This window comes from Rhamphochromis sp. 'chilingali' (assembly GCF_963969265.1).
Source record: "Rhamphochromis sp. 'chilingali' genome assembly, chromosome: 2".
Lineage (NCBI taxonomy): Eukaryota > Metazoa > Chordata > Actinopteri > Cichliformes > Cichlidae > Rhamphochromis > Rhamphochromis sp. 'chilingali'.
Window position 1 is genome coordinate 24,579,149 of NC_137930.1, and position 15,530 is coordinate 24,594,678.

At 39.2% G+C, this 15,530-nt stretch overlaps 1 protein-coding gene across 1 annotated transcript; it reads left to right on the top strand.

Moving 5' to 3' along the window:
* The first annotated feature begins 1,585 nt into the window (after positions 1-1,585).
* prodha (proline dehydrogenase (oxidase) 1a) lies at positions 1,586-13,299 on the top strand. Its single transcript, XM_080863229.1, has 14 exons — positions 1,586-2,015; positions 2,252-2,460; positions 4,116-4,150; positions 5,686-5,835; positions 5,991-6,055; positions 6,396-6,512; positions 6,629-6,708; positions 6,845-6,926; positions 8,060-8,152; positions 8,268-8,414; positions 9,452-9,627; positions 9,713-9,811; positions 10,087-10,175; positions 11,699-13,299. The coding sequence occupies exons 1-14, from the start codon at positions 1,671-1,673 to the stop codon at positions 11,887-11,889; spliced, it is 1,878 nt and encodes a 625-aa protein (XP_080719355.1). The 5' UTR covers positions 1,586-1,670; the 3' UTR covers positions 11,890-13,299.
* The last annotated feature ends 2,231 nt before the right edge of the window (positions 13,300-15,530 follow it).

Sequence of the window (15,530 nt, forward strand, 5' to 3'; positions counted from 1 at the left end):
TTGCACATCATAGAGTGAAATAAGTATTTGATCTTCAAGAAAACACAAGTACCTGGTGGTGTTGCTAAGCAAGGAGATAAAGCGTTTCTTATAGCTGGTCACCACATCTGCACACATCTCAGGAGGGATTTTGGTTGACTTCTCTTTACAGAAACATTTAGGTTTCTTGGCAGGTGTTTGCAACTTGAAGCTTCAGCGTCAAAGATTTTCTACAGGATTTAGGCTGGCTACCCCCCCCCCTTCTTTTCATGTAAGATTTTATGGTACATGCCCGCCCCTCCAGTGGCCCCCTCCATGCAGCAAAGTCATCCTGTAATCCTTAGCAGAAAAACAGTATGTTTCCACCTCGATCCTTGATTGTGGGTCATACTTTCTCTTCCTCCACACACAGTGGGCTGAGTTAAGTTCGGTTTCATCTGACCGCAGCACTTTCTCCCAAGCCTTCTCTGACTCCTTAAGATGTTCACTAGCCTGCACATGTGCCTTGTTCTGCAGGGAGACCTTGCTGGTACCATACAGCGTAGAGTGTTATCAGTATTACCATGGTCACAACTGCCTTCAGATGATTAACAAGCTCCTCCCATGTAAATGGCCTGCATTTGTATAGCGCTTTACACTACATTCAGTCATCCACCCATTCACACACAGGCAATGGCAAGCTACATTGTAGTCACACAGCTGCCCTGGGGCGCACTGACAGGAGAGCCAGGAGGCAGCCTGGGATCGAACCACCGACCTTCTGATTAATGGCTGACCTGCTCTGCCACCTGAGCTACAGCCACCTCCATGTAGTTTTGGTCTGATCCCCCATCATAATCATACTCACCCAATGAAGCAAGATCTTGCATCGAACTCCATCGAATGAGGGTGACTGGTGACCATTTCATATCATTGCCATTTCCAAATAATTGCACCAACAGATGTCACCTTCTCACTAAACATCTTGCTAATGGTCTTATAGCCCACTCCAGCCTAAAGTGCAGGTCTACAATCTTGCCCTGACATCCTTTGACAGCTCTGACAGCTTATCGTTGAGAGGTTGTAATGGAAGAAACAGAGTTTTTTGGCTTTATGCACATTACAGGTTTATGCACATTACAGGTTCTCCAGTAGTAAATAAATAGTAAGTAAATAAATGAATAAAATAAATTGAATTGAGTAGCTACAATTGATTGACTGACTGTAATCTCGGCCCCATTGGACACACAAACAATCTGTGGGAACCAAAATCCTGACTGGGTTGTAGGCGATCAAATACTTCTTCGCTGAATGACATGCAAATCAACTTTTATGTAATGTCTTTTTTTTCTGGATTTTTGCTTTATATTCTGTCTCTCTGCATTAAAATCAAATGGCCAAATAATGAGGGACTGTTCACAAACTGGATCAAATAACTATTACCCTCAGTATAAGGCCTCCTGCTTCTCTTAAACCATCTGCTTCTCCTACTACACGACGGGGGAGTTTTTCAGGTTTTTCACTGGAATGAGGCCCGTGGTTCTTGCGTGATGCCTATCGGGGACGTGATGTAACAAGTGAGGCAGGGCGCCACCTCCCGATTCTGACATACCAGAGCGCGCTCATTACGCAACACTCCAAATATCCAATCGGCAAAGAAGTCTGCCGGTCTCAGTCTGCGTGCAGCTGCCGCTCAGAAAGGCGAAGAAGGCATGTCGTACACTAAGTTTGTAGCACCCTTGGTTAGGGCAAACTCCGGCAGCATCCGAAAACTGCGGATTTCGCCTGCGAGATGCCGCTCAACAGTCGCATCCACCAAAACTCGAGAAGAGAAGGAGCAGCAGCAGAAGACGAATGGCTGCACCGTGGTAGAGGCTGCGCCGGTTGAACTCATCAGCCAGTCTAGAAAAGCTACCAAAGCTCCGCTGAGTAAAACCCACATCGACTTCGAAAACACACAGGAAGCCTATAAGAGCAAAGGTAATATTGAGCTGCTCCGGAGTCTGTTGGTCTTCAAGCTGTGTACGTTTGACATCCTGGTTGACAAGAACAAAGAGGTGAGTTGACGGGACTGATCGGCCCGATAACGCATCCTCTGTTAACCCTACACACACATGCGTTCAGATCAGCACCAAACCGGTGCACCGCTTTACCAAAGCTCAATGAACTCTCCGCGTTGGCGCGCTATGAATGTGTTTCCGCTTTTGACTCGCCGAGGTGAAAATGAAAAAGGGGCTGTAAACCACTCAGGCAGAGTAACCTGTTGTTTTTCTTGTCCCTGTCATGTTTTCAGCTGATGGATCTGAGCAGGAAGCTGCTTGGACAGTGGATGTTTGAGAAGCTGATGAAGATGACCTTCTATGGGCAGTTTGTGGCAGGGGAAGACCACAACTCCATCAAACCGTTAATTCGGAAAAATGAGGCCTTTGGTGTGGGGGCAGTTTTGGACTACAGCGTGGAAGAAGACCTGACACAAGAGGAAGCAGAGAAGAAGGAGATGGAGTGAGTAGCAAATACACACGTAGGCTGATTTCTCCTTAAGGACTGTGGTGCGCACAACTTTGCAAATGCCATATAAGATAAGAGATAAGATAAACCTTGATATATGTGTGTGTCAGATGAGATTTAGTGAGCTGCATACCCAGGATTGTTCAGCTCACTAAATCCATAAAAGCCAGCTGAGTCAAGTTTATTTTGTATGGCACAACATCACATGGTGTCATCACAAGTGTGTAACTGCACCACGTCATAAAAACCCAGAGAAATCAGAAAACTGTGGAAGAGAGGTCCTCTCCATTACTTGTCTCCATGTGTGGCTGTAATAGGAGCCGCACACTAGAAGAGCAGCTCCAGGACTGAAAAAAAATCACAGTAATGGATATTTTAGCAGTGTTAGTACAACAAGTTCATTAAAAGACTGAGAAACTGTAGTACGTGTATTACCTGATTTGTATTGATATCTTTAATAGTGAATTAAATGAGTAATTTGACTGTTAGTTTCCACAGAAGTATTTAGGTCTATGTCTCCATGCATATAGCTCATGTTTTAGAGCCTCTCCTCTCATTTTGCCTCTTCTCTTCGGCACATTAACTAACCATATGCACATATGAAAAAATGTAGTTGTGATATTTGAAATGCTCTTGGTTAACCATTGCCTGTGTCTCTGTACTAAGTTGTCCCTCTGGAAATTATCACTTAAGTTCAAGTTATGTGTCCTACTTGAGTGTCAAAACTATTCCTCTGGGCTGCACTTTGATATCAGTGTCCTCTTATCTTATCACCTCACAGACGGCTTCTGTTAGGCTTTTTATCAAAGCAGTGCCAGTCATAACATGTAATGCTTTATAATCAAAACCTAATTTGTTTGTGTTATTCTCAGGCAGTTCAACAGTGCTTGTCCTCTATTGGCTCGCTAAGACAGGCCTCCCTGCTCTGATTGGTTGAGCCAGTTTTTCAGAGATGGGATGGGCATCATTGAAAGGCCTCAGGGTTGCCATGAGAGTTGCTTTCAGGAGGCACATTGAGGCACACTAGCAAGTGTTACACAATATTCTGTGATTTAAAATACCCACAGTGCTCTACTTAGGACTATCCCAACACACACAAACAGACACAGGAGGAACTAAACTGCTTTTTCTGATAAAGACCAATGATGCCTCATCATGCTAACTAACAGATGCTAACACTAAGGATATTTCCTCTGTACTTTTTTTTTTTTTTACAAGTTCTAAAAAAAAATCTGTTAGTTAATTTAAAAAATCAATCAAAAATCTAGTTTTGATTTTTATTTTGGTTAACTAAAATGTTCTTTCAAATCAAGTTTTAGTTTTTAGTTTAGTTTTAGTTCACCTTGGCTATTTGCCTTTGTTCCCCAATGCGTCTCTCACGTCGCAACATAACTTGAAAAGCAGGTCATTGTCACGGTTGCATAAGATTTCATTGTGACTGTTAAAAGAACGAAACAGTGCTTTTTATCATCATGTCATCTGTCTTTTTGAAACTTTTCAGACTTTCCGCTATTCATTGTCTTATTACTGTTAGTATGCTGTGTTATAAAAGTTGCTATTGATCTGACTGAAAGAAACAAAGATGAGACAAATTTTCTGTTGCCTTATTTTTTTTTTACTGTTCTAATGACAATTTTTTTTTTTTACAGTTCATGTGTTTCTGAGGCAGAGAAAGAAAGTCCAGGTATGTGTGTCAGTAAAAAACAAAACTAACAAACTTTATTTTATTTTTTATTTTATTTTGCATACGTCTCTGACTAAAGAACTGCCGTGGAGTAAGCTGACAAGGCTGAGCTGCTGACTAGTCAGCTGCTTCAGCTGTTCGGTGGTTTAGTATGCATAGTTATGCATCCACGTAGTCTAGTCAGGATGTTACTGGTTATAACTGGATCTTGTGGGGGCTGAAATGTCAAGTTCAACAGACACTGCGGGGTGAAGCTGGGTAGTGTTTAAGGGGTTGATATTTAATGTGTTTGTGTATCATTTACCTGTTGGCAATCACTCTGAGACAAACTTATTTTATACTTACTTCAAATCAGTCTTTGTGGGAGCTGAATTAAAAGTGCTAATGTGTTACATGCACATTGATTTGCAACCAGAGTGGCTAGTTTTAAATGAATAAAGTAAAGCTTGTTTTTGATATCTATTGTGCTCTCAGTAATTGTAACAAACTAAAAAAAATGCCCCCCTTTAGGATGGAATTCCTTCTGATGAAAATCCATTCACGTTGTAGGATAAATGATAGCAGTAAAACTGCTCCTCTTAAATCAAATGCAATCAGTTAAGGCAGCATTATAGCCATCGTGTTACTTCAGGGCTCTCGGATTCGTCGGAGCTCTCCAATGACCATCCCGGATTTTCCACTGCCTCCTTTTCCTCCCTCGGTTTTCACAAACACATTTGTCTCTATTACAGTTACATCATCTGCAAAGCTTAAAAATAAAACACATGCACCTCCAGGATTTTATGCAAGAGGTATCTTGCATGCTATCTAGGTCCCGAATAAAGCTGACTTCTTTGGGGGCAGTCACTGATGCAAGAGTAAAGAAATCATGATTTCTAATTTCTAATCTTCTGGTCAATATTATTTTTATATGTAAGTATGTGTGTGTGTTAGAATTACATTGTCTAGCCCTATGAGTAGTTCAAATTCCTAATTAAATATTTATTGGTAACTTGAACAAATTTATCATTTTATTAAGGCATTTTTTAAAATACATATAGTTGTTATTAATTGTTGCATGTGTGACGATGTTCATGCAAACTTTCGTTCAGATTGGGCCACCTGTTAAGGAAGAGCTTGGGTACATACAGGCATTATGAGCAAGGGAAATGGTTATTGGTTATTGGTCAGCCAGGTTTTCAGAATCTATTTCACAAATTTTTTAGCAAGTTATCAAGAAGACACCACTTTTCTCTGCACTGCATTCTCTATATCTGTGATGCTCCACTGCTACATGTGCTCCACACATGAGCTATATAATAATAACAACAATCCTAAATTCCCTCAAAAATCTTGTTCTTATTTGCACATATAGGACAAAATATGCACTGGATACCTTTGATAGACCATTATAGTTGCATAGTAATGATGTGTTGTTTAGGCTCTAAATCTCCTTTGTATGTGAATTGATTATTAATCGTCGGGATATCAAAATCTTGGTGAACTTGAGGGTTTTTTTTCATGCAACAAGCCACTAAAGTTGCGTCTCACTTCAGGTGCGGATCATCGTGAGAAGAAGTACAAGGCCCATCGTCAGTTTGGAGACAGGCGCGGGGGAGTTATCAGTGCACGAACTTACTTCTATGCAGATGAGGCCAAATGTGATATGCAAATGGAGACATTCATAAACTGCATTAAAGCTTCTGGTAAGTAGTACAACTGCTGGTCAAGCACAGTTTGGGTTCATTTTAATAGTGTAAAACATAAATACTTAAAAAGTAATTTAACGAAGTAGATTATTTATTTAAAGAAAAAAATCTAATAAAAAAAAAGTGACATGAGGTTTGTTGTTTCCTCTCAGGTGGAGCTTCTAATGATGGATTTTCTGCTATCAAAATGACTGCACTGGGTCGTCCACAGTTCCTTGTAAGATTAACGTTTTTCATTCATTCATTGTTAACTGAAACGTAGTGTCGCAGGGTTTAGACTTAAGTCTTAAATGACCTTAATTTAGCAAAGAAATGTAGCAGAAGAACTAGTCTGACTACAGGAGGAAATCGTTTTCTTTTTACTTGATCACTTCAAAGTTTTGATCAGTAAAAAAAGGAGTTTTTACATCTCAGTGTCAAAGATTAAAAGATAGTTAAACTGTTTGATTTTTGTCTGTAAACAAACTACTCTTGTGGTCAGTTAACCCCATTACAAACCCTCGGATAAAACTACTGCTGTTACTTGATAATTAATATGTTGCCCTCTGTTCAAACAGCTCCAGTTTTCCGAAGTCCTGGTTAAATGGAGACGGTTTTTTAACTTCCTGTCGGCGCAACAGGGAAAATCTCAAATGACGGTTTTAGAACAGAAACTGGAGCTGGAGCAGCTCAAGGTGATATGCAAGTTTATGCTCAAATGATGTCTTCATGTCATTTTTTTTTAGTTATTTTTAAGGTGTTCCAACCTTTATGGTTCTCAATAATGAACTGAGGTGTACTCTCATTGTAGGAAAGTTTGACTGAGCTGGGTGTTGGAGCCAAAGATGACATAGAGAATTGGTTTACTGGAGAGAAGCTGGGCCTGTCTGGGTAGGACAGTCACTCATTTGTTTACAATTAATCTCCTTTAACTGCACCTTACTAATTCTTCATCCAAGTTATTTCTAGTTTTACCTTTATTCAGCTTTTTCTCTTTTGGCTTTATATTCTCATGTCTTACTTCTAGAACAATTGATCTGTTGGACTGGAACAGTTTAATAAACGACACAACAAAGATTTCAAATCTGCTTATGGTGCCAAACCTTCAGGTGAGTCATCATCACATGACGTTTTAGTGGTTTGGAGGTGGGAGAAAAAACGACTGGATTTCAGCTGTTTGGTTTGAATGATCACAGGTATTGCTTCATCTCTTCGCTGTTTCTTATTCCCTGTGCAATACACAGATAAGCTGTTACCAGGCACTCCATGTTTGTTCAGCCATTTCCACTGAAGTGGAAAAGATTTTCATGCTTGACTGAACGCAAACATAAAACACCCTTTGCCTTAATGCCTTCCCTACTACCTTTTGTTCAAAACCTTTACTGGCCTTACTAAAAAGAGAATCGGCTGTTTAATTCAGGCCAACTGCAAAGAATCTGCGGTGGGATTTTAGGAGAGCATCAAGTTAGTTACAGTTAAGATAATATGAACTTAGTAAAGGTAATCTATGCTATTTTATGTCTACTGTTGATAACAGAAATACAACTGTGTTCGACAATCAAATGTCTCTCCCTTTTTTGTACTTGTTCTGCTATTAATCTTGTTATTTCTTCTCATTTGTGGCCTCCTTTGGTCACTTGTTGTCTTATCTCTCCATTTTCACTGTGTCACAGCATTACCTTCCACATTTTAGAAGCTTATAAAGCCAACAAATCCAAACTTTGGAGGCTTTTAAAGGCCAATGAAAAAGATGACTACCTTTTTCTGTTAATTATTATGAACTTTTAAAGTAGATAAAATGCTTCTTGTACATGGCTTTTCTAATTTATGATTTATCTATAGCTATGTTATTAAATTTATGGTGTAATAAACGATTTAAAATGAGGAATAAAACTAGAAAAATGAAGTGCCAACAACAGCAACAGCTGTGTTTCTCACCTTGTCATAAAGTCTTTATTGCTTTGTGGCAACAAGTTAAATTGCCAACCTGGGGGAACATTATGCCTTCCCACCACAAGCAAAAACATTTTAATGCATTAGAATAGCATGTTTTGGGACTTGTTTTGGGAAGTGCTCATTTCGCATTGGCCATGTAGCCAGTATAATTGAGGGCAGCTGACAAATATAGGAAACGTTTCTGGCACCGATGTTGAACTCTTTCCTGCCAGTCACATGGAGATAAAATTTACGGCTTTATATTAATCATAAAGTCGATTAATATCTTTTTGTTTTGGTTGCATAGACCGGCCATCTGGAGCCTTTGCTGAATATATTTACCGAAGAAGAAGAGAGGCAGATGAAGAGAATGCTGCAGAGAGTGGATATTCTGGCCAAGGTGAGGACACTAAGCAACCTGTACCTGCAAATAGTGTGGGCAACAATATAGGGATAGGACACGGTTTTATATGGTGCTTCATATTTTACTCTCTAATTGTTTTTGTGCACTCCAGCATGCTGTAGAGAACGGGGTGAGGCTAATGGTGGATGCCGAGCAGACGTACTTCCAACCAGCTATCAGTCGCCTGACCCTGGAAATGCAGAGGAAATTCAACAGAGAAAAGCCAGTCATTTTCAACACCTACCAGTGTTACCTCAAGGTGAAACTGCAGTTTTCTCAATGAAGCTGAACTCGACTGATAAACTAGTGTGTGTCGTGATGATTGTTGCTACTTACTAACCTATCGAAGCACACAGAGTATACCGATAGTGTTTTTATTTTGCAGTATTTCTTTAAATATGCTTTAACAATGCTTTATTAGTTAAAGCAATGTTTTATAAGAAACAGGAAGTTTCTTTGCCAGAGTGCTTTCCAAACTGTGGCACATCAGTTTGTTTATTACACAAAAATTAGTCCCAAATCTGCCAATACTACTGCCAGTTTCTCCCTCAATAATCTGTCCATAAGTAATGAGGTGAAATGTATTTATATCTCAGCATCCAAAATCAAAATCTGTAAACTGGGTCTTAAGCAGTGTCCACAGATCTTAAGTCCAGTGGGAACAACTTCAACAGCTCCACAACCTCAGAAATACATAATTTCCTTGAGTCCTTAGCCTGGACCGAGGTACCACCAGAAAAATATTTGTACTTCATGAAAATGTTTTATCTCTCATCCAAGCGGCTTCTTCATTCCTAAAACCAAATGGTGGAGAGTGCCAGTTGTATAATCCCTAGTGTGGGTTGTCGTTTAAGATTATTAATCATGTGCCTCATCACATGAAACAAGGTCTGAGAAATACTTTTCTTTCCAAGCTTATTGCACTACCGTGACCTGGATGACTGAGAACCTACACAGATAGTGGCACCTGACCACAGAGAGTGCTGAAAGTGATCACCACAATCTTCATCTGAACTCTAAACTTTATGTGCAGTGTAAAGAGAACAAACAGGATCTGATAATTATGACACTTTTCTTGTGATTGTAGTGATGAGGAAGATATAACTACAAGTTAAGAGCTCTCCACATTTTTTCCTTAAATGATATGGCTTTTTATATATATTAAAAAAACAAAAGATATTTTGTGCACATTAATCATGCAATTTTGCATCTACCGATGTTACAATTAGCATAATTGTGGTTATTTTATGCTAGGTTTGGATGCCCTTTTAAGTTTGTGTTGTTAACGGCATTTAGGAAGCCTACGACAACGTGACCTTGGATGTTGAGCTGTCTCGGCGGGAGGGTTGGTACTTTGGTGCCAAACTCGTTCGCGGAGCCTACATGTACCAAGAGAGAGCCAGGGCGAAGGAAATTGGATATGAGGATCCAATAAACCCAGACTATGAGGCCACTAACAGGATGTATCATAAGTAAGTCTTGAATTTTTATCAAGCCGCTTGGTGATTCTGCTAGAAATTGCATAAATCCTAACCATCTGTTCCACTGTTTGTTTAGGTGTTTGGAGTATGTGCTGGAGGAGATTGAACACAGCAGGAAAGCAAATGTCATGGTTGCAACTCACAATGAGGACACAGTGAAGTTCACCCTCGATAAGTACGTTTTGTCCTTGAGCACTTTACATGTGCAGAGACAAAACTCAGATTTAGTTTGAGCATGTACAAATACCCTAAAGCTTTCATTTCTGAAGGATTAACCCTAACAGTCTGAACTCATACTTGTATAACTGCTCAAAGTGAAATATTCCTTGTAAAGCCTCCAAAGCAGCTGTAGGGTTAACAGAGAGTGGTGGGATAGTATGTTCCACATCTGATTATGTAACAGTCCTTTAAAATGTGTTTCTCTGTTTTTTTTTTTTGTTTTTTTTCCAGGATGAATGAAATGGGCCTGTCACCCACTGAGAATAAAGTTTACTTTGGACAGCTGCTGGGGATGTGTGACCAGATCAGCTTCCCACTAGGTATGTTACACTCAGCACTAAAGTAAACTGCATGCTGCAAAATCACCGAGGCACATGTCATGTAGGCGTGTGGTCATGTGGTCAAAGACGTACCACTGAAGTGTTGTTCCCAGTGATGTCAATGCTACGATATCCAGGCAGTCACTGACCTTGTCTGAGGTCATGTTGACAGCAAACACTTTGTGTTGCCAGTGCCCTTCACTTAGTGTTAGAAAATGTCACGCTTGTCCTGTCATAGTAGTCTGAGGAGAAGTTTAATGCTACTCTTATTCCTGTGAATGATATTAATCATTGTACAAACACAACATAACATTTATCATCCAGGTTCTTTAACAGCTGCTTCAACTTTATATTTTTAGACTGTTGCTGTTTAAGTCATTTGTTTGATTTTGCAGATGATTAATCCCTCAATACAAAGGAGATATCTATATCTGAGAAACTCACTAAAAGAGGAGTCAGACCTCGGTGTCACTTAACACTCTCAGGCTCAAATTAAACTGCTTGTTGCTCATGCACTGGGTAAAACTGGTTGCAAAAAAAAGGTGCTGCACTAAAAAGCTTCCACTAATTGCTTGGATTGCCTGTGGTTTTTATTTATGTCTACTAAAACTCTCCAACTAGTAGCCGAGTGGTAGTTAAAAGCCTAGCAAAAATGTAAAAGGTTCGCCTTCAAAGTAAAAGTTTTCAAAAGGTAAAGCTTTTATTTTACTTTACGATGGTTTCACTTCAGCTCGGAAAACAGCTGGCCAGTATTTTTAGACAAGTCCTTCACTTTCAGGCAAATAACGAATGTCACTGACTGCACTCTAGACCTGTGTGGCTCGGCTTGTAGCATTTATTTTCCTCCAGCCTCCAGCTTTCACTCACAATCAGTCGGGGGGATGGTCTCTAAGCCAGTGTGACTAGGGCCTTATTCACTTGATCCTACATTGTCCCATGATTGTTAGTGGTCAAGTGTCTGCAGAACCTCAATTTATTAGTTTTATTGCAATTTAAAAGTGATTTATTAGGAATTTGATTTATAGTTTCTTCCGCACCATTCGTTACTTCACCTTTTTTCACTGAACATTAACACTCCCCATACCTCCCCCTACGTTGGTTAGCGGAACAGTCGAGCACACAACAGGACTTTGGCTCATCTGTGTGCTCACAACTTGAAATATTCTGGTTTAAACTGGGGTCTTGCATGATTTCACAGGACTCTTACTTCAACTATTGTGAAACAGGCACAGTTGGACATCACGTAGATTGTGAACTTAAAGACCGTTTAATGTCCAGTCTGACTACACGAGTCATTTGTGTTCCCACATGCACCTCTGTCAGGTGTTGTCTGGAAAGCTCAGGACTTCAGTGCATGTGTGAATACAACTTGGTACCCTCTGTTTGTTCACTTCATTCGCGATTGTTAACTTAATGTATTCTTGTATTATAAGCAGAATGTATCGACTGCATGCTGTTATACACCATATTCACACATGGTGGTGACTGTGAACACTGAATCTCCTTCTCTTATCTGAAAACAGGCCAAGCAGGTTTTCCAGTCTACAAATACGTTCCATACGGCCCTGTCAATGAAGTAATCCCCTACCTGTCCCGCCGTGCTCAAGAGAACCGCGGGATCATGAAGAGATCCCAGAGAGAGAGGAGCCTGCTGTGGAAGGAGCTGAGGCGCAGACTGCTGGCTGGTCAGATTATCTACAAGCCTGTTTACTAAATCACATTTGCAGACAATATGCAAAATATTTCTGGGCATTCCACCCTTCTTGGTGTACCTCTGTGTTAGCTGCTCTTTGTAGCTGGGACTTGTCTTTCCTGGTTCACTAGAGGACAGAGCAAAGACTGTTTTTCAGCTTTACTGACAAATATTTTAAATATTTAAGTATTCATGCAATACAGTAGTGCTGATTTATTGCAGCAGAAGATGTTAGGTCACATTAAAATGTGATTTTAGTATTTGTTTAACTTTTAAACTGGCCTTGATAATTCTTAAAATCAGCATACATCTAAAAACTTTTTAAAAATAACTTAATGTGTGTGTATTTCTAAATGGTGGTCTTCCCTGATAGACTACATTGAATTATTCAGTGGAAGATAAGAAATTAGGTTTGAATGCCAAAGTTGGCCTACTTGTGTGCATAAAAGCCATCCTGTGCTTTTAAAAATTGTACTCTTTGCATGTTGTGGTAAGTATTGTGTTGAGTTAAAAGATACAAGTGCCTTATGGTTATTTTTTTCTTACTGTACACCACTCCAAAGGGTAAACCTTTTTAATTAGGGATTATGTGTGAAAACATAATTACTTTGCATTATAGCAACTTTAATTGTATTAAAACTGCATACATCTGTAGTCACGTTTGTGGTTTTTAATCATAATCAGTTCTATAAAATTGTAAACAATAGATTTTGCATCCCGGGAAAGATGATCCCTGTTTCAGTCTCTCATGTCCACTCCACAAAAGAGGAACGGCAGATCAAATGGAATTATTGCTGCAGATGCCTGCAGGCGAGATAACTACCTAGTCTTTTGAAGCACATGTTTGCAGGAGCAAACCTTCATTTCGCCTCTGATAAAACAAACAGCAAACAGAGAGACTCGGTGTGATCCATTTGAGGAGTTATTAATGTTTTGATGCTTCAGTTGTTGACATCTGCCAGATGGCCTAAATTTCACAATCGGTGAAATCGACGGCATGCTCTGATCCATGAACGGTGACAGATGTTCAAAGCAGAAACACGGGGACTGTTGTGACCTATGTTTCAAAATGTTAAAAAAAATCATGCCGTAGATAATTTAGCAGTTTTTAGGTAGCTTTCATTCAAGTACTACAAGAACAATTGCACTATTATATAATATAAGCTGTGGGCGAGGTGAAATGGCATGTGGCTTTTGTGATCATGGAGAAGAATTTTACAAAGAGGTGTTGTTGTGAGCATCTTTGAATGATTTGTGTTACCTTTAATTTGTCACCCATACAGTTTATTGTATATGTAGATGTCAATTTCTGATGAGAGATGTTGTCTTGTGTCTTCTCTTTTATTTTCTTGTTTTATTTCGTCATCACTGCTGTATCAAGATATTATGTACTTGTGTAAATATATGTAAATAAATAAAATAGTTAATTTTAAAGAAAAAGAACAAGAAATGTTTGTTTGTTTTTTCTTATTCAGACTGCAAATGTTTATGGTGGTCCCAAAGACTGACATAATTCAGTTCAATTCTCAAATCACTTTTTTTCTATAACACCAATTCACAGCAGTTTGCTTAAGGTGCTTTATACTATAAGGTAAAGACCCTACAAATTTAGAAAGAAACTCCAACATTCAGATAACCCCCTACGAACAAGCACTTTGTGACACTGGGAGGGAAAACCTCATTTTTTGCAGGAACAAACCTCTGGGAGAACCATGCTTAAGGAGGGGCAGCCATGTGCCATGATCGTTGGGATTGAGGAGAAAGGGAAGAGAGCAGAGAGAGAGACAGGACAAAAGACAATGGGAGACAGAGCTTTTAATAAATACTGCTGATTAAATACAATAGCGGTGTGTAAACGGAGAGTGGAAAGAGATGGGTAAAGAAAATGCTTGGTGCATCATGGTAAGCTCCTGAGCAGCCTAGGCCTATTGCAGTGTAATTAAGGAAGGGTTTATGGTCACCTGATCCAGTCCTAACTATAACCTTTATCAAAAAGGAAAGCTTAATGTCTAATTTTAAAGTGGGTTACACGACATATTTATTAGATATTTCAGATTTTACATAAAGATCTTTTTTAGAACCATGAGCAATAACCTTTATGTCTTAAAGATCAACCCGTAAAGATATACCTGTGTTCATCTGGGTTCGTGGGCAGATAAAGCTGTGTGTCATCTGCATAGCAATGAAATGTCTTCTAAAAATACTTCCTAAGGGAAGCATGTATAAAGTGAAGACCAAAAAAAGTACTGGTCCCAGCACAGAACTCGGAGCTAAATTTTGTGTGGGAGGAAGATTCTCCATTACATGAACAAATTTGAATCTATCAGACATGTGATTCAAATCACTGCATGGTAATTCTAATCTCTGTAGTTAAATACCGTGGACAACAGTAGCTGCACTAAGGTCTAACAGGACAAACAGTGATGAGTCTACAGCCAGAGACTATAAGAAAACTATTTGTAACGTTCGCACCTTCTGCACTGCGATGTAGTCTAAATCCTGACTGAAACTGTTCAAATAAACCGCTGCTATGCAAATGATCAGTTAACTGTTTGATAATTACTCTTAGAAATCAGTCTATAATTAGCTAAGACAGCTGGATCAAATAACAGCTTTTTACTAAGTAATGTTTTAAAATCTGTCACCTTAAAAACTTGTGGAAATAAAAGAAGAATGACTATTTTAAGCTCCTGCCTCAGGCATTCCTACGTTTATCCAGTCTAAGCTGGTATAGGTTCAACCCTGCTCTTATTTTTTAGTGAAATACTCTGGATCACCCTCTGACGTATTCTGATGTCAGTGACATCAGCCGTAGCTGTTGCCACATAGGAGTGGGCTCCCTCTGCTAAGTTGATGTGACCTACTGGAACAGATAATTCAGTAAACTGCAACAGCAGCTGAGCCAACACCTGTGCCCAAGTATCTAGGGACAGAAGAAAAACAGTCAGTAAGCACAGCACACACGGCTATATCCAAACTGTACCATGTCTAACCTGAGCACCAACATTCTATATTGTAAGTGTAAAGATAATGAATGATAGTAAGATTTGTGTTCTCAGGAGTCCAAACTGCATCCATGAACATTTGTGCAAGCTTTGAAACAGTATATCCTAGCTAAATATATTCTAAACTGTGGATAGTAAATAACATGTGTACTAATAAAGTGTGTATGTGGTCACAGAGAACTGACTTGACATAAAAATCTTAATATATAGCTTAGTATAAAAAGAAAATGCTTTGTGACTTAACCAGTGCTCGTGTGACTGGACCAACAAGTTCTCTTAAACAGCATTAAGGTGTTTACTTTTTACTTTACCAGCTACTGCCTTTGGTTGGATACGATGGTTAAATGCAGGAAATTTACTTAAACTGGTTAGTACTAATTACTGCATTTACTTATTATAAACTGCTAAATAATATTTGGCTAATACAGTCTGTTTCAGACTTTAAAAAATAATTTGAGAAAACCTGGCAAAGAGGTAATAATGTGACTGGAGCTAGCACAGAGTTTAGTACACTTCTATAATACAGTTATAGTTATGCACCTCCTCTTATATTTGGAAGTTTCATCAATGCACTATCATCAAAGCCATAACATATTTACCATAACATATACTTGTACATATACACATGAATTGAACACATTTTAGAGCAACGTCTTT

Coding starts and splice junctions, on each gene's coding strand:
- prodha (XM_080863229.1), top strand. CDS start 1,671: ATGTCGTACACTAAGTTTGTAGCACCCTTGGTTAGGGCAAACTCCGGC. Junction 2,016..2,251: donor TGGTTGACAAGAACAAAGAG/GTGAGTTGACGG, acceptor TCATGTTTTCAG/CTGATGGATCTGAGCAGGAA. Junction 8,415..9,451: donor CCTACCAGTGTTACCTCAAG/GTGAAACTGCAG, acceptor AACGGCATTTAG/GAAGCCTACGACAACGTGAC.